The 19,276-nt window shown below is 40.0% G+C and overlaps 1 protein-coding gene across 2 annotated transcripts in view; it reads left to right on the top strand.

The window, feature by feature from the left end:
- The window catches only part of LOC126262739 (exocyst complex component 2), a 134,666-nt gene that overhangs the window by 52,120 nt on the left and 63,270 nt on the right, over nt 1-19,276 (top strand). For both annotated transcript variants that reach the window (XM_049959547.1, XM_049959548.1), the window contains exon 12: nt 3,008-3,122. In XM_049959547.1, the coding sequence (XP_049815504.1) occupies nt 3,008-3,122 (115 nt within the window). The remainder of the gene's footprint in view (nt 1-3,007; nt 3,123-19,276) is intronic.

Here is a 19,276-nt window from a genome sequence, read left to right as displayed (position 1 = left end):
CCATTATCCATCAATTACAACTTCACTGGGACACACACTGATGAGTCAAAGTATTATGATCGCCTGCTAAATAGAGGGTTGGTCCACCTTTAGAATACAATACAGCAGTGATACTGTGTTGCACAGATTTTACAATTCCTTGGCAGATTTCTGAAGGCATGTGCCACTAGATGTTCTATCCACAGGTCGTGCAATTCCTTTAAATTATGGGCTGGTGGTTTGTGGATGCGGAGCTTGCATCAGATAGCATCGCAGATGTGTTCCATTGTGTTCAGATAAGGGGAATTTGGTGGCTAATGCATCAGTGTGAGTTCAGTAGCATGCTCCTCGAACAACTGTTGCAGATTCTGGCATTTTGGTGCCGACAGTTATCCTGCCGGAAGACACCATTTTTGTCAGTGAAGACATGAAGCCTGAAGGGAAACAAGTGGTCCACAATGATGATTACAGTGTCCACAGCTGTCCTGGTGCCGCCACAGATCCCATGGAAACCTGGGTGAATGTCAACTACGGTATAAAATTGCCCCCATTGACCAGCATCCGTGATCCAGTGAATGTTTTGAGCAGCCTTTTGCGTGGATGACACTATATCAAAACGTAACAATCGACCTAGTGTAACAAGAAAAGTGATTCATCTGGCCAGATGACATGTTCCCATTGGTTCACTGTCCAATCTTGATGATCTCGTATCTGTTGCAGTTGTAGTTGATGGTGTGGCAGCATTGGAAAATGTACACATTATCTGTTGAGGAACCCAACGATCAATGTTGTATGCTTCAGAACACTCGTGCCTGCATAAGCATTGTACTCTGTTGTCAGATCAACCTCTGACTTTCTTGTAATGTGACGAGGCATAAAAGTCGAACACCTTGTTACCTGCTCATGGTTTCAATGTTTCAACAACTCTCCATAGATGCTCACAACATTGGCACATGAACAGCCGACCAATGTGGCTGGTTCTGAGATGCTAATGCTTAACATTCTGATATTTGTCAGAACTGCTTATGTCAGGAGATTTTCCCATTTGGCCTGTATTGTCAATAGATTGATTCCCCATTTGTCTCTTATATACACAGGTATGCAAAACTTGAATGAAAGTAATTTTAGGGTGATGTGTCACTACCAAGTAACAGTTCGATGAAACTTGGACCATAAATTAAAAGGACTGCTACAGGAGAATACAGAAGGTAATTGTAAGGTATATGCAATGAAATAAACAGAAATAACACATTTATTCGAAGGCAATAATTACACTCTAGTTACCGCAATTTATGAAGGTTTTCTGAACATTACAAAAGACTGGGCATAGTTTGTAATGGGGTATATGATGACCATGGACGGCAGTAAATGCTGTGCATTGCGCTCCAGTGCAATGCTGGTAAGGGGTTCTTGCGGTAGTGCTTTCCATTAGTCCACCAGCACGGTTAACAACTGCTGGATGGTGGTTAGTGCATTTAGATGTGCTGTAATGCATCTCACACGTGCTCGATGGGATTTGAGTGTGAGGAAAGGGCAGGCCAGTCCATTCATCAAATATCTTCTCGTTAAAAGGGCTGCTCCACCTTAGCTGTTGGATGAGGTCATGTATAGTCATCCATAAAAATGAAGTCGTGGCCATGTGCACCTCAGAAGAGACACATGGGGAAGGACTACAGTACAGTGTCACAAAATGTTGTCCAGGGAATGTACCACATTCATTAGTTCGGAGGTCAGTACTCCCATGCAATATTATGCCTCCTCACACGACTCTGGGCGCATTGTGTGTACCCACCTCTCACGATACGGCAGCATGTGCAGAATCCCTACACAAACTGAATCTGCTGTCATCTGAGAAGAGCATGCTACCTCACTCCTCATTGGTCCAGACCCTATGCTCTCGGCACCTTTGGAAATGGTGTTGCCAATATGCAGATTTCACAAATACAATGTACTGGTTGTAGGGCAAATAGACAACTGCCATAAAGTCGCCATGCCACTGTGGAGTGTGAGATTGCATTACTTGCAGTCTTGTTAAATCTGGTTGTTGTACACGCTGTTTGATGTGGGTCTTGCCTGTTGTACAATGTAGTGGTCATCTGCTGCTGTACTTGACTGTGGTCAACCATTTCCTTTTCTTCAGGCAACAGTGCTGTGCTTTGGAATGGCCCCCACGCATTTGAAATAGTTTTGTGAGCAGTTTTGAACTCCTGGGCTATACCTGTCACACTTTGTCCTTCTTCCACTTTGCCAGTGATTCTTATCCATGTAATGTCATCCAGATGTTATCTCTGGGCCATGTTGTAATGAACACCATAACCACAGTGTCCTGTGTGCAATTGGGAGACCTCTAGCAACATGCTCATGCACTTTTTGATTTCCACCGAGCAGTTGACATTTTGATATCTTATCTGTCTCATCTCTAAGTTTTGCAGAGCAGAGAACTTTGCTTACTGTGTAATGTGTTCATAATGCCTTTAGGCAGTATTCAGTCTTGCTGTGGATAGCAATCTTTGTGTGTGTGTGTGTGTGTGTGTGTGTGTGTGTGTGTGTGTGTGTGTGTGAGAGAGAGAGAGAGAGAGAGAGAGAGAGAGAGAGAGAGAGAGAGAGAGAGAGAGAGAGGGGGGGGGGGATGAAATCAAGATTCATATAAGTTTTTCTGCTGAGATTTTCTTTGTAAACTGCCAATTGCCTTAATTTGAGGCATCAAAATGTATGATCTTGGTTCTTGAATACTGAGTTTGTGGCAGAAAGAGCAAGGGAAATGTTACTGAGAGTCACGTAATATAATACTGAGAAGTAGTAATCTGGTGTGCTACAATAAAAACAGTTGGAAAAATGTTGACATTCCCCTCCATTACAAAAAGTAAATTTTTGTGGTAAAGTAAGCCAAAGAAAAAGTTATTTTAAGGGGCATATTTTAGATTATGTAACTATGGATATAAATGACAGTTTTGAAAATTGTCTGCTACTAACTGTTCTGTATTTTCATAATTATTTTAATGTAAGAGGTAATTAATTTCCTTTTTAGGTTTCATTGCATGAGCACGCTTTTCCAGCAGGCATCTGAACATATCAAATCACTTCATAAGAAAGAAACATGGAAAGTTGAATTTGATACTAAATATGGTGGCATAACAGATCTTGTAAGTATTCACATATTTCTGAAGTGTGATTCATAAATGACTAAGTGAAGTCTCTGAATAATGTTGTTTTCTGAGACCATAACTGAACAGTTAAGACAGATATTTCAACATAAAAGAGTAATAACAGTTTTATTCAGAGGAAACTGGTACAGTTTCTACTAATTCAATAAAAACAAGTCTTTAAACCCTGGACAGGAATCTAACAAAATATGTGTTTCTTCATTATACTATCTTGACCTTTTACAGCAGTGAATGTGACAGCCTCTAGACTGTAAATTCTTGCACTACTTAACCACTTGAAAAAAATTGTTTGAATTGTGTGTGTATCAGTCAACATTCAAATCGAATTGGCACCTAACAATTTTGTATTACAAGGGAAGTAACAACTGAAATCAAATAAAGATTACAAGGGCATGCTAAAAATTAATGCTTCCAAATTTTCTATGTGAAAATTCATAAAGCTTTTTAAATAAGTGAATCTTATGAACATTGTACATCTTTATTCTTCATGTCTGCATATTTATTTCTCAACATAGTCACCATGATACCTGTACGAACACATTTCCCCCAACGAGAGACCAGTTTGTTGATACTGTCACTGTAGAATATTCGACTTTATCTACGGAGCCAAAATCTCACCCCTATGTGCACCACTTCATCACTATCAAAGTGAAGTCCTTGAAAGTGTTCTTTAAGTTTTGGAAACATGTGAAAATTGGATGGAACCTGTGTGGAGGATGATCAGTGATGGTGAATCCAAGATGTCAGGTTGTTGCAGATGTCACAGTGCTCATGTGTGGTCTGGCATTTTTATGGTGACAGAGAGGGTGACATGAAAAATACAGATGTAGAATGTCAGTAACACTTGTTTTCATATAAAAAATTTGAAGGCATTACTTTCAGCAGAGCTTCGTATTTTAAAATAGGTAAAGGTGTTTGTTCTGTTATCCATTGTTATTTATCATTAAGACTCTGCATTTGTGTACTATCTATACTTGAAGGTTAATAAACGTAAAGACCACAGAACCACAAAATGCTGAAGAAACAGTATTGTGACACAAGCAGTTGTTACCAGCAGATTGACAAGAGAAATAAATGTATTATTTGGCAAAAAGGTAAACTTTTACGTGAAATGGTATATGTTTACGCTTGCATTACTTAGAAATTCATATTCCCTTCAGTAGAATTTGCTATGTTGACTTCTGATCTTCCCATATTTGTCATTGAAGTGCAAATGTAGGGATTCAGTGAAGTGATTAAAACACAGCAGATTGGAACAGCGTGTGGCAAAGATCTACATAATGTGGTCACTGCGGTCTTCAATATTAGACTACTGCAGTGTAGATACATCAAAAATTATGTAACGTGTTCATATGTTGTCCATGTGAAGTGAGCAAATTGTTCCATTTGGCTGCATTTCAATCAGTTCATTGAAACTTCACTTCACATTTGCACTTTTATGATGAAACAGGTAAGAATGTATGACAATACAGCATCTTCTATTTTGGGAAATAAGTTCACTGGACAAAATAATAGTCACCAACCCTAAAAAAGTGTTCTAATTACTTTGGAACACAGTAGATGTAGTAGAACTGGCACCAGGCAGTCGTGTGTTCCTCCATCACTGGGGTAAGTCATGGAAGTGAAGTAGTGTGTGTGTGTGTGGGGGGGGGGGGGTGTCATTTGGTTGTGTAGTACCAACACAATAAGATATGACAGAAAAACTGAAAGGAGCAATTGTGTTTGGACATTGCAGACAGTCAGATGTGTCTTCAAGGATTTGTGTGTCAATCACAGACTTGTAACATATCTTGAGAACAGTGGTTGTAAAATGATCCTAACTGACAGGGGCTGGTCATAAGTGTCATGTCTTGTCAGCTACATTCAGTTTCATAGCAAACAGGAATTGCTAGTGATAGCAATGCAGAACCATCTCGTGCAAGCATTTTGAAGGGAACTGCTTGCTCTGAACATACGGGGTTGGGTGACTCATGGAAGTCCATTGCTTGTAGCACACAAGTAGTGTCTTGTTTCAATGGGTCAAACAACACAGAAGCAGGACAGTAATTAACCCGAAGCTTGCATATTGTCCAATGAGTCATGCTTTTGCCTCTCTCCAAATGATGCAAGATGTCGGGTGCAGTGATGGTCTTGTGAGACGTTTCATCCACAGTGTGTGGAGGGTGTAGTTTACACTGGATGTGGTTCTGTGATGTTTTGGGGCTATTTCTTGTACTACGACTTGGGTGCACTCATTCTGGTTATTGTGAATGTGACCCAGGATGTTTGATATAAACATTCTCGGTGACCCAGTGTTGCCCTTTCTTCTACAACGTTATAATGAGGACACACTCGTTTTCCAAGGTGCCAACAGCTGTGTTCACAGTGCTGCATGCATACACTCCTTTCTTGGCGAACATATGGTCACCAGGTCGTACAATCACACAAAACAAGGTCCTTGTAGTTACTGCTGTCAGGATTTAGGCACCTTGTTATGAAAGAAATTAAATTAACATATGAGCCTCTCAGAATCATAAGAATACACAGAAAAATAAAGTTAGCTTATTTCAGCAGAATATTAGACAGGATGAATACGATCCGGGATAACTGGGAAATCTGTAAAAAAAAACGGGAATATTTTTATCCAGGAGAAAACAGGGAAAAACCTGGGGATTTGTTAGAATTCCAGGAATTTTTCATTGTTTTAGTCTTCAGTTAAATTTCTGTAATTTTGACTGTTAAGAACTGATAGTCTAACAAAGAATTTTACTGTATCACGCCGCTGCAGCAATAAAACGTAAACAAGAAAATAAAACCAAAATAAAACTTAAGTTGCAAAGGAAATGGGCCATTTACAACAACAAAACACAGTGTACACACAAGCATTTGCTAAAAGCAAAATGTGTCAAAGGCTTTAGCGCGAAGGTGATGAAATACTTCATAACAGCAAACTGCTTCTGATGAGCGTGATGTCACAACTGTTTACATTAAGTTCATTTTGAGCAGTTGCCAGTGGGCTCATGTGCATGCACACTTGAATTGCACATGTGCAGTACTCTCTCCTGCTTGTGGCTACTTGGGAGTGAGGCTGCAGCAGTAGCAAGAAGCAGTCGAGCTACCCAGAATTTTTTTTTTGGCATACCCAAGCTGCCAGATTGGCATGTGCGCAGAGCAGTCCGGGTTGTAGTGGGAAGAGGGGGATAGTGACCCGTGTTAATGTTTAGTGATTTTGCTGTTTCCTTTTTGTTTACAGTTCAGACATCAAATAAAAACAAAACTGATTTCTTTGGCCGGGAACTATCAAGTGAATTAAAATACGTTCACATAATTACAGAAGGTTAAAATATGTTATTAGTTTCAGTTGAATGATTTCATTTTCTTTCCACGTTTTTGGCAGTCAATCATTAATTGCCTTGTGCATCAATGAAGTAATTTTTGTCGGTTTGCTAAATAAATGTGGCTTTTATTGATATTTTCCACAGATCAGTCAGTTTATAATAAATGAAGTGTTTAATTCCACACTATTGGCTAGTTTCAACTGTTTAATGAGTTTCAAGTGCACATTTTCATCTCCTGGCACTTATGGCATTATCACATAATTATAAACCAAATATAAGAAAATACAGACTGGTACTCCAAGAAAATTTGCATCCTGAAAAGCACACTGAAGAGCTTTATATCAGATTGGAACCTACTTCACTGTGAATCTGGACGTCTGAAAGTGTGTGCCAAATTATGCATTTTAGTATGGTTTACAAAATTACTATGCTCTTGGAGTATCCTCTGATGGCCTATTTCTTTTATGATGTCATGTGTGATCTCTTAATGATGTCTGTGTACAAACATATGGGCTTCTTACGACATTGTAGCTGCCCACGCACAGTAACGCTTGTTTTTTGGTGCTCTCTGGCACCAGGTGAAGTGATATATTGATAATTTTTACTTTTTGGACCTTCAGACTACAACTGTATGAAACACAATTTTCATGCTGTACATGTTTTGCCTTTATTCTTTGCAAGGCATCTTCAGTGGCCTGCTGAAATGAACCCATGTCTAAGAGGTCGCAGGAAAATATTGTGAATGGTATATTGAAAAGTGTTATTTTCAAAGGAAATTTCCTTTTATGCAAGATGAATTATGTTAGTGTGAGAACATGCAATGAATTTCTTAAATCACAGACTCTCATGTGAAACATAACATTTTGAGTACCAGCCACTCAGAATAATATCAAGCCCAGAAAACCAGAGATTAATTTCATTGCTTAAAATTGTATTGGCACATTTGTGCGATGTATCTTAAAGTGTAATACATGTGAAACAGGCCGATATTATATGTGAAAGCTTAGCTTTTCTTGTAGCTGCACTATGTACATCTGCATCTACATCTACATTTACATCTACATCTACATTTACATCTACATGGATACTCTGCAAATCGCATTCAAGTGCCTGGCAGAGGGTTCATCGAACCACCTTCACAATTCTCTATTATTCCAATCTCATATAGCGTGCAGAAAGAATGAACACCTACATCTTTCCGTACGAGCTCTGATTTCCCTTATTTTATCGTGGTGATCATTCCTCCCTATGTAGGTCGGTGTCAACAAAATATTTTCGCATTTGGAGGAGAAAGTTGGTGATTGGAATTTCATGAGAAGAGTTCATCGCAACGAAAAATGTCTTTCTTTTAATGATTTCCATGCCAAATCCTGTATCATTTCAGTGACACTCTCTCCCATATTTCGCGATAATACAAAACATGCTGCCTTTCTTTGAACTTTTTCGATGTACTCCATCAGTCATATCTTGTAAGGATCCCACACCGCGCAGCAGTATTCTAAAAGAGGATGGACAAGCATAGTGTAGGCAGTCTCCTTAGTAGGTCTGTTACATTTTCTAAGTGTGATGCCAATAAAATGCAGTCTTTTGTTAGCCTTCCCCACAATATTTTCTGTGTGTTCCTTCCAGTTTAAGTTGTTTGTAATTGTAATACTCAGGTATTTAGTTGAATTTACAGCTTTTAGGTTAGAATGATTTATCGTGTAACCGAAGTTTAACAAGTTCCTTTTAACGCTCGTGGATGACTTCACACTTTTCGTTATTTAGGGTCAACTGCCACTTTTCGCACCATTCCGATATTTCTTCTAAATCGCTTTACAGTTTGTTTTGATCTTCTGACGACTTTATTAGTCGATAAACGACAGCGTCATCTGCAAACAACTGAAGACAGCTGCTGAGATTGTCTCCCAAATTGTTTATATAGATAAGGAACAGCAAAGGGCCTATAACACTACCTTGGGAAACGCCAGAAATCACTTATGTTTTACTCAATTACTTTCCATCAATTACTACGAACTGTGACTTCTCTAACAGGAAATCACAAATCCAATCACATAACTGAGACGATATTCCATAAGCATGCAATTTAACTATTAGCCGCTTGTGTGGTACAGTGTCAAAAGCGTTCCGGAAATCCAGGAATATGGAATCGATCTGAAATCCCTTGTCAATAGCACTCAGCACTTAATGTGAATAAAGAGATGGTTGTGTTTCACAGGAGCAATATTTTCTAAACCCATGTTGTCTGTGTGTCAATAGACTGTTTTCTTCAAGGTAATTCATAATGTTCGAGCACAATATATGTTGTAAAATCCTGCTGCATATCAATGTTATCGATATGGGCCTGTAATTTAGTGGATTACTCCTACTACCTTTCTTGAATATTGGTGTGACCTGTGCAACATTCCAGTCTTTGGGTATGGATCTTTCGTCGAGCGAACGGTTGTATATGATTGTTAAGTATGGAGCTAATGCATCAGCATATTCTGAAAGGAACATAATTAGTATACAGTCTGGACCAGAAGACTTGCTTTTATTAAGTGATTTAAGTTGCTTCATTACTCCGAGGATATTTACTTCTATGTTACTCATGTTGGCAGCTGTTCTTGATTTGAATTCTGGAATATTTAATTAGTCTTCTTTTGTGAAGGCATTTCAGAAGGCTGTGTTTAGTAACTCTGCTTTGGCACCACTGCCTTCGATAGTATCTCCTTTGCTGTCATGCAGAGAAGGCATTGATTGTTTCTTGCCACTAACATAATTCACATACGACCAGAATTGCTTTGGGTGTTCTGCCAGGTTTTGAGATAAAGTTTCGTTGTGGGAAATGTTATAGGCATCTCGCATTGAAGTTCACGCTAAATTTCGAGCCTCTGTTAGAAATCTCCAATCTTGTGAATTTTGCGTCTGTTTAAATTTGACATGTTTGTTTCGTTGTTTCTGCAACAGTGTTCTTGTAGTGGACTGTTAAGGCAGCCAGTCCACAGTGAAGTAGCCGAAAGGGCACGCGTACACACACGCCGACTGGCGCGAAGTTTAGCTGAAGGCTATTCTAACTGTCTCTCGGCAAATGAGAGAAAGGCTTCGTCAGTGTAGTCGCTAGCAACGTCGTCGTACAACTGGGGCGAGTGCTAGTCAGTCTCTCGAGACCTGCCGTGTGGTGGCACTCGGTCTGCGATCACTGCCAGTGGCGACACGCGGGTCCGACATGTACTAATGGACCGCGGCCGATTTAAGCTACCACCTAGCAAAAAGTGTGGTGTCTGGCGGTGACACCACAGTTCTAACCCATTTTGTGTATCAAGGAGGATCAGCTCCGTCGTTTGTTAATTTATTTGGTATGAATCTCTCAATTGCTGCCGATACTATTTCTTTGAATTAAAGCCACATCTGGTCTACACTTATATTATTAATTTGGAATGAGTGAAGATTGTCTCTCAGGAAGGTGTCAAGTGAATTTTTATCTGCTTTTTTGAAAGGTATATTTTCGCTTATTTTTCAAGGATTTGGGGATTACAATATTCAATCTCGCTGTGACAACCTTGTGTTCACTAATCCCTGAATCAGTTTTGATGCTCGTTATTAACTCAGAATTATTTGTTGCTAAGAGGTCAAGTGTGTTTTCACAACCGTTTACTATTCGCGTGGGCTCATGAACTAACTGCTCGAAATAATTTTCAGAGAATGCATTTAGCACAATTTTGGATGATAATTTATGCATACCTCTGGAATTAAACATGTATTTTCGCCAACATATTGAGGGTAAATTAAAGTCACCACCAACTATTATCATATGAGTCAGGTACGTGTTTGAAATCACCCAGCACAGCTACGACAATTTAAAACTGTTATACCAATGGTTCTTGTATCTATGTTCTTCCTGTGTTCAGCATGCACCCTTCTTGTGTTTTCTCGAGACCCTCTAACCTTTGGCACAAGTCAAAGAATCTGCAGCCTACACGGTCGCAGAACCGTCTTAGCCTCTGATTCAGACCCTCCACTCGGCTCTGTACCAGAGGTCCGCAATTGGTCCTGTCGACTATGCTGCAAAGGGTCAGCTCTGCTTTCATCTTGCAAGCGAGACTGGCAGCCTTTACCACTTCTGTTAGCCGCTCGAAACCAGAGAAAATCTCTTCTGATGCAAAGTCACACACATCATTGGTACCGACGTGAGCAACCACCTGCTGTTGGCTGCACCCTGTGCTCTTCATGGCGCCCGGGAGGACCCTTTCCACATCTGGAATGACTCCACCCGATATGCACACGCAGTGCACATTGGTTTTCTTACCCTTCTTGTCAGCCAAGTCCCTAAGGGGCCCCATAACGCACCTAACATTGGAACTTCCGACTACCAATAATCCCACCCTCTGTGATTGCCCGGATCTTGCAGACTGAGTGTTTTCCTCTGAAACAGGACAGGTGACAGCATCTGGTTCTGTGGCAGTATCAGCCACAGACAGCACCTGGAACGTGTTTGTCAGACAAACCGGGAAGGCCTTATGTGCGGCCGCCTGGGAAGTCTTTCGCCACCTGCTTCGCTCCGGGGCAACCTCCCACGCGGCCACAGGTGAAGGGTCAGCCTCAGTGTGAGCAGTAACTGGGTTGGCCACCGGTGAGGACTGATCAGAGGACTCTGACGTGCTGGGCGTCTTTTGGATCCCCATGGTCGGCCCACAACAGTGGTGCCCATCCACTGCAACCTCAAGCTGTGTAACCGAAGCCACCACTGCTTGAAGCTGAGAGTGAAGTGTCACCAATTCGGCTCTCATCCGCACACAACAATCGCAGTCCCTGTCTATACTAAAGACCGTGGAAAACTAAACTATGCAGATAAATGGACTATCAGCATGTGCTGTGCAACTCTACTGTAGACCCTGACGAAAATGCATGATCTGTGTCTAGTAATATGCAGATATTCGAAAACCTAACTACCGAAGCACTCAGGTGAAACTAAATAATTTGCCCCTGATTAGGAACTTGTAGTATGTCACAAAATCGGTTTACTTTCCGACGCAAACAAAAACGCAACATCTGTGGCTATTAGATATTAAATTTATATGCGGAAACTCAAGTACCTAAACTGTTAAAGCACACAGATGATATAATAAAATTCGCTCCTGGTTAGGAACTCGGTTACTTCCCTGTTGCTGTGTCTGTTGTGGTCGGCTACTGCTACATTAATTTAAACCATTAACTTCTCCTGTTTGTGTGTTCACACTACTTAAAAGTGATGTTGCTATTGGCTGACTACGTCACATGTCCTATGCTCTGAATATCTGCTGTTATTGGCTGGCGAGATTATGTGCAATGAGCTATGATTGGCTTACAAAAGCACATTGCAATCTCTATTTCATTGTTTTGGAAATGAAAGTGCTGTGTTTGGTGGAATTCGAATTTATACTTTCATAATATGAAAATATGCAAGGTATCGTAATATGAAAATACGCAGCGTACATGTTGCTGCATATCAAAGATGTTTCCAAAATGTGTTTTTTTTTCCAGCCTTTGCCGAGTTTCGTTTTATAAAGTGCTGGGAAGGTCTACGCTGGTATATAAAACTTTTACCATTCGAAGGACTGATATTTTTACAGCTCCAAAGGAAAGTACACTGTCGCTTATCACGGAGAAAGTGTATTGTCACCTAGGAAGAAGTGTATTTTCACATGGGAAAAAGTGTGTTTTTAACTGGGAAATTCAGGAAAAATCCGGGACTTTTTTTCTTGTCCACGTATACACACTGTTAGAGGACTGAGTAAGAGAATATATGTTCAAAAACATTGAATCAAGTAGAGATCAGTGCATAGAAGTACATACATGCAAATTAATACTGAAAAATAGTTCACTTTTAACTGTAATTGTATATGAATCCCAACGGAGAAGTTTTGAACTGTTTGTGAGGCATATGGATTCCTTTCTGTGCTGTCATTAATATTTACTATAGTCAATGTGGATGGCAAACTGCAATTGTGATTTAAATTGGCAATGTGTAACAACAGTGGAAAGTCCTGAATTGGACAATGTGTAAAATAAGGAAAGGCAGCTATTCACCTATAACAGACTGGTGTGTGCAGCATAGGAACATGTAACAGAAAACAGCATTCGCATGACCTTTGAGCTCTTCCTCTTTTTCTATTAAAAGCAGACAGATTTACACACACACAACCACACAGACACCCAAACATATACTCCTGCAGGCATGTAAGTTTTAACAAATCTGTTTGGCACTATATCTTTCCACAGAGCGTGTCTGAATGCCAACAGAGTCATCTTTACGTGCTCTTTAACTGACGTGTTGTGCTTCTCTGTGTCTATAATAGTTTACTCTGCATGTGTGTAAATGTAAACACTATAAATCTACCCTTTGTGTGCATCTCTGGCTGGAACTGATAGCATATCCGGAGCAGTCAGGTCTGACAGGAGAACATGTAGGCCCCTTAACTCATCGCACTGCTCAGCCACGCTGCCTTTATATCATGCCGTGCCTACCAGACATCTGTCAGAGGTGTGCTGACCAGGCTCTTGCTATGCAGAGCGTGCAATCCAGATGCGGCATCTGACCAAAATTAATCACCAATATTTGAATATGACGTGTTGTGTCACACCCTTGTGATTTCTAACACATCAGAATCAAATTCACTGTATGCAAAGCCTTGGAGTACATCATTCAGCTTGCGTGACAAATATCAAGCTGGTTTTTGTAAACACAAACACTGCACTAATTAAGGTAACTGATGACATGAAAATGTCACAGACAGTCATGACTTCAACAAAGATCTGATGCCATTAACTATGACACACGGCTCATAAAAGTGTGACAACTAAAATTTGCAAATAATAGGCTGAAGTTGTTTCGAATGTTGCTTGAGAAACAGACAGCGTGATGATGTGTGTTGGAATAAAAGGCACCTGAAAACATGTTCTCTCAGTAGTGCCATGGGTCAGTCCTGTATTCACTACTGTTCTCCTTGTATGTCAGAAATATCTTGTCAGTTTTATCCTCCTGCAAACATCATTTCTATGCCAGTGACCTTAAGCATTATCTTAAGTACCAGGCTGTAAGAAATTGATACTGTAATCATCCTGGTAATGACGATCTGTCCTCATTGTTCAGATGGACATGAAACTCAGACTATAAACTAGATGCAAAGAAGTCCAAATAATTGTAGTTATGCATCAAAAAGTAATTACCTCTACATTCCCCAGACAGTTGCCTCATATTTTTCTCAGTGGTATCCCAATACCGTAGTGGTGAATAAAGTGGATGTAACTTCGATGAGAACCTCCACTAAGCAAAAAATACTGTTGCCACACAGTGGAAGACTTCCCCTTGCCTCCGTGACCTCAAGAAGTTTTGAAACATATTTACACTGTATGTGAAATGTGAACTTCAACATTGACTTGGTTTGTCAAATCTCCATATCATGATATAATCCAACACTGCATCAACTCTAGTTGATTAAAACTAACCGTATATGCTTGTGTTCTTTATATAAGCATCGTCTGTCCGTTTCACTGTGTCAGTGCTTCATATGCACAGTTAGGATAGTTGCCCTTGTATCCTGTGAAGTTAGCAGCAGTTCAGACACTGACTGCAAAATGACATAAATTAACAGAATTTGTGGTAGGAAACATCCACCAGTACACCACTTATCACTGCTGTGGAGAAATTGTCCTGTGATGGCTCCACGAGATGGTGCACCCCATGTATCGTGCCAGCTAATCTCATGGTACGGGAGGGACTGTTACGAGCAAATGGAACTACCAGTTGGAACGGACAGTTCATGACTGAATCAGAAGCTTCCATAACTTCTGCTAGAGCATTACTGGAACCCTAGAGTGTTGTGATGGCATAGGACTGTTGGACTTTGCATTGAGGTGTTTACCTGTGTGCTGTAGATGAATTTGGTTTGTGATTATGGACTTGAGTGGACATTTCCAGTACCAGCCACATAATTGGCGACAGCTGCACAAGAGTATCAAGTCCTGAACCAAGTCTTGCATTTTATGCTACACAGATGACCCGAGCATCTTCCCTTGATCAGACCTCCTAACATAAGCGTCAAACAAACAGCAAATGCATGTCTTATATGTCATACTTCTCATGACTGACAACGATGAATGAATGCCAGATAGTGGCTCCAGCAGTGGTGAGACTCCATCATCCTATGCCTGCTCTTTGGCAACCACTGGGGCATCACAAGATTAAAGGTATGCACCCAGTACCATGCTACTTGCTGGGTGTCTCAACAGAGGTTAAGTAAATAGCACACACCTGCATGGCATTTGCCGTGACGCTAGTGGCACCATTTCTAAAGTTCTCATCTTGGCCACTTCCACAACCCCTGCGAAAGCACAATAACATCGATTATGCCACGCCATTTATGGTCGACATGTGACTTGTGTTTGTGGATGCATGTTAACAGTTTGCATATCTGATCAACACAAACTGTACAGCATCACCAGCCACCATCAAAACATTAGAGAGATTTCTGCCATTGAGGGTTTCTAGCATCATCATACCCGTTAATGGTGCTCAATTTTCATTTGGTCAGTTTAAGGACTTCTATAAAAGAAATAGCATCTTACACCTCACCACAGCACCAGTCATCTGACCTAGAACAGTACGACTGAACTGTTTATGTGAACACTTGAAAATGCAGATGAAAAAAGTGGTACCCTTACCTTTATCCTGGCGTGATACAGGACAATGCCAGGTAAGGGAAAGTTTCAGCAGAGCTTCTCCATGGCTACTGCCAACACAGGTTATTAAATTTGGTCCTCCTAGCACCAGAACACCACATGCCTCTTTGATGCCCCCACTGTGGAGTTGGCACACAACTCTGAGCACACATCTTCGTGAGTGCCCAAGATTGATTTCCTGGCATCGTCATGGCAGTACGTGGCTGCATGACTGTGAGATGGCCAGCAATGGAACATGCTTCATGCATCACACCAACCAACTCCAAAAATGCTGCCTGAGCTCCATTGATTATTGCCACCATTGCTGGCATCTCACCACTTCTGGCATCTCAGATAACACAACAAGGAAACCACGGCTTCAGTTAGTCTTCCGGCAGCAGCTGGGGACATGGATGTGCAGTCATAAACAACTGAGGTGAAACAGATCTTCCTCCACAACTGTCAGCCGTTTGCCCCACCTACCAGTGAAGTGTCCAAAGTGAACTACTGAGTGGAACTGATAGTTAGGGACTGTAACAAAATTTTCTAGAACTTTGACTAGATTTCTACTAGGAGGCTGGAGGATTGTGATGTCATATGAGTGTTGGACTCTGGATCAAGCTTTTTAGTTGTGTGCTGTGGACTAAGTTAAGATTCTAATTATGATCTTAAGCGAAACCTTTCAGATAACTTTTTTGTTTTTTCTGTTTTGTAGTCTGTCATCCAGGCTGCTCCACTGACTTTGGATTCATTTGTAAACCGAAGTATTCCTGTTCTGTATCAATAAATGCTGAAAATTGTCATGGCCAGTAAGAATATTTAGATTTTATCTATTGCGGCCAGAGAAGTCTACATCCTAGGCTCCGCAGTATGCATGTACTGCAGTACATCGATTCAGACATCAAGTACCTGTCATCAGTCACAATATCTCACCTGTTAGTATCATAGCTGTGCCCTTTCATAAAACATAAACATTTGCAAACCCGTACTCTGTTGCTGGTGTCCGCCTCTGGAACAAGATACCCTTTCACCCTGTGTACAATTGAATACCGTATTGCATTTAAGAATATGCTGAAGCACATACTTTTGTCATCCTTAATAGTTTGTGACAAAGCAAGCTGGGATGTTTTTACTTCCCCTCTTGTTTTTCCATATACCTCCTTAAAATCAATTTTCTCATTTTTGACTCATTTCTGTTAACATACATGAGTATAACCTACAGTTCCATAAAAGAGATAGGTTGGCCCTCAGTTTTAAAGTAAATAACACCAGATCTAATTTTGTGTCTAGTTTTATGTACATAATTGATTTTGACTATTCCTAGTTAGTATCTTTCATTATAGGGTGAAATCAGTAATTGTTTCGTAACTTAAATTCTGTTGTTGAAATATAAACATATACCAGGTGTACCGGTATGAAATGAGCATTTTTTTGTGAAAATGAAACACTGATTTTGAGTTGAAAAGTAAAAACATTTTATTCAATGTACTGACCATTGCTTTCTATACATTTTGACCACCTTTCTGGCAATTTGTGGACACCACACCAATAGAAATGTTCGTCTTTTGAAGCAGACCAATCAGACTCCCAATTTTCGACTTCTTCTTAGGAATCGAAGTGTTCCTCAGCCAATGCATGTCCCATTGATGAAAACAGATGGTAGTTGGAAGGAGCCAAGTCTGGGGAATATGGTGGGTGGGGTAGCAGCTCCCAGCCAAGTGTTTTGATTTTATCCTGAACCAGTTTTGCTTTGTGTGCAGGTGCATTGTCATTTTAAAAAATTACTTTGCCATGTCTTCTGGCCCATTCTGGTCTTTTTTCGATCAATGCATAGTTCAGATTAATCATTTGTTGTCTGTAGCGATTATTATTCACAGCTTCACCGGGTTTTAGAAGCTCATGATACACTACACCTTTCTGATCCCACCAAACACAGAGCATTGTCTTCTTGCCGAATCGATCTGGTTTTGCAGTCGATGTTGATGGTTGTCCCGGATTAACCCATGATTTTTCCCATTTAGGATTCTTAAAATAAATCCATTTTCATTGCCAGTAACAATTCAATGCAAAATTGATTTTCTTTCATGTCTTTGAAGCAAAATTTGACAAATGGTTTTTCGGTTTTCCATCTGTCTTTCATTCAATTCATGTGGCACCCATTTTCCAGACTTTTGGATCTTTCTTCATAGCTTTCAAACGCTCAGAAATTGTTTTTTGTGCAACATTTAGCATTGCTGCCATTTGCTTCTGACTCAAAGTATCATCTTCATCCAATATTTCTTGCAATTCAGCATCTTCGAACTCTTTTGGTGGTCTTCCATGTTCTTCATTTCTTACATCAAAATCATTATTTCTGAACCATTGAAACCATCTTTCGCATGTTACTTCTGATAGAGCATGATCACCATATGCCTCAACAAGCATTCAATGCGACTCTCAAGCACTTTTTTTCAAATGAAAACAAAAAATTAATGCTTTCCGTAAATCATCACGTTCTAGTACAAAATTCGACATCGTTAACACGATGAAAACATATGATGTTGTTTGTTCTATGACTTGATGTACACTAAATATTTTGACAGATGTCATACCAACCAACCAACCAAACAAAAAAAAAAATTAAGGCTCGTTCACCGCAAATGTTCCCTAGTGGCACATTTGTATCTTAGCGCTAATTTCATAACAGTACTCCTGGTATAAATTCTGTAGTAATTATGAACATTTGGAGGAACAACTAATAGTATTACTAAAGGATCTATTTGGCTCTATTTGAAAACATGTTAGCAAAGCCAGCCCTTAATTAATTCCAGAGCAATTAACAGTTTTGTCAAAAGTATTGTTTGCGTAACTATATATGTTAATTTCATGATTTAAACAAATGATTCGTCTTGAACCCTATAGTAGAAGAAACTTTTAAAAAGACAGAGTTTTTCGATGTGTTCATTTAATTTAAAGAGTTAGGTTTTAATTGTAATTTCTGTAAATCAAATTTCGAACAAACTTTAGTTTTTGCCCCTATTATTGTGAAGATATACAAGGGCCCAATTTTTGGTCACAAGACAGTCAGTCCACCGTTGTATTAAAGCAATGACAGTGTCTATTCCATACATATCTTTCTATTCTTCAAGAACAGTGAACTTTGTGGTTAGGCTTTTACTGCTCATAGGGTGTTCAACAGTAAACTAATGTAGCAGTATAACTATTAATAAGGCTTATGGGAAGTTAGAACAATAGTGTACTGCCCATATATAGCTGTGTATTATTGGGGGTTGTGAAAAGTGAAAGTAAAAGACTGTGAAACACAACTGTGCATCTGTCGGCTACATCATTTACAGTAGACAGTACTGCACGTCCACCCCCTATTTTTTCAGCCAGTACGTTGACACTGAGGAAAACAAACGAAGAAACAAAGTAGGCAAACCATTACGAGTTTAATCTAAACAATTAACATGTATTGCCAGTTTTATTTCATAGTTATTTATGAGTGTTGGATTCCATATTGGATCTAAGATCTCTTGTAACATGTGTTTCATAATAAATGTAATGTAAAATGTGTAGAATGCCTGTTTACATGTAAAAAAAACGCCTGATAGCCCTACTCATGACAGGATACGTAAATAAAATTCAAAGTGAAAGGATATCAGTGCTAAGATTTGGTGATGTCTTTCCTACACTCTGTGAAAGTGAGGAAGAATTAGATGACTGGGTGAATGTAATAAACAGTTTACCAATCACAGGATATGGAAGAGTAAACAAAAGCAAGATGGAAGTAATGAGGAATGGCAGAAATCAATTACCTACAAATTTACAGCAACATTGGAGACTGCATAGGAGATGAAGTGAACGGACTTGGTTATTGCCCGTGTCTGTCCCCTCTGCCTCCAACTTCGGCATCTTGCATGATAGAACAGAGATGCAGGACGCCATCTCAGCAAGTGAAACCAAAGCAGATGGTTACAGTATGACTGAGGCCCCTGCCTGAGACAAAAACACAGTCTCGTGTCTCAGCGAATGACCACCAGAGCAAGCTACCTGAGACCTGCTGATTGTCAGCAGCACCAGAGGTCGCGATCAACAAGCGGACTATTTTCCTACGCCACTCACATGATTGAAAATAGTCCCAAAATATCCATCTGC

Source organism: Schistocerca nitens, chromosome 6, assembly GCF_023898315.1.
Source record: "Schistocerca nitens isolate TAMUIC-IGC-003100 chromosome 6, iqSchNite1.1, whole genome shotgun sequence".
Lineage (NCBI taxonomy): Eukaryota > Metazoa > Arthropoda > Insecta > Orthoptera > Acrididae > Schistocerca > Schistocerca nitens.
The sequence above is the reverse complement of the archived record's forward strand: the minus strand, read 5'-3'. Positions and strand labels throughout refer to the sequence as shown.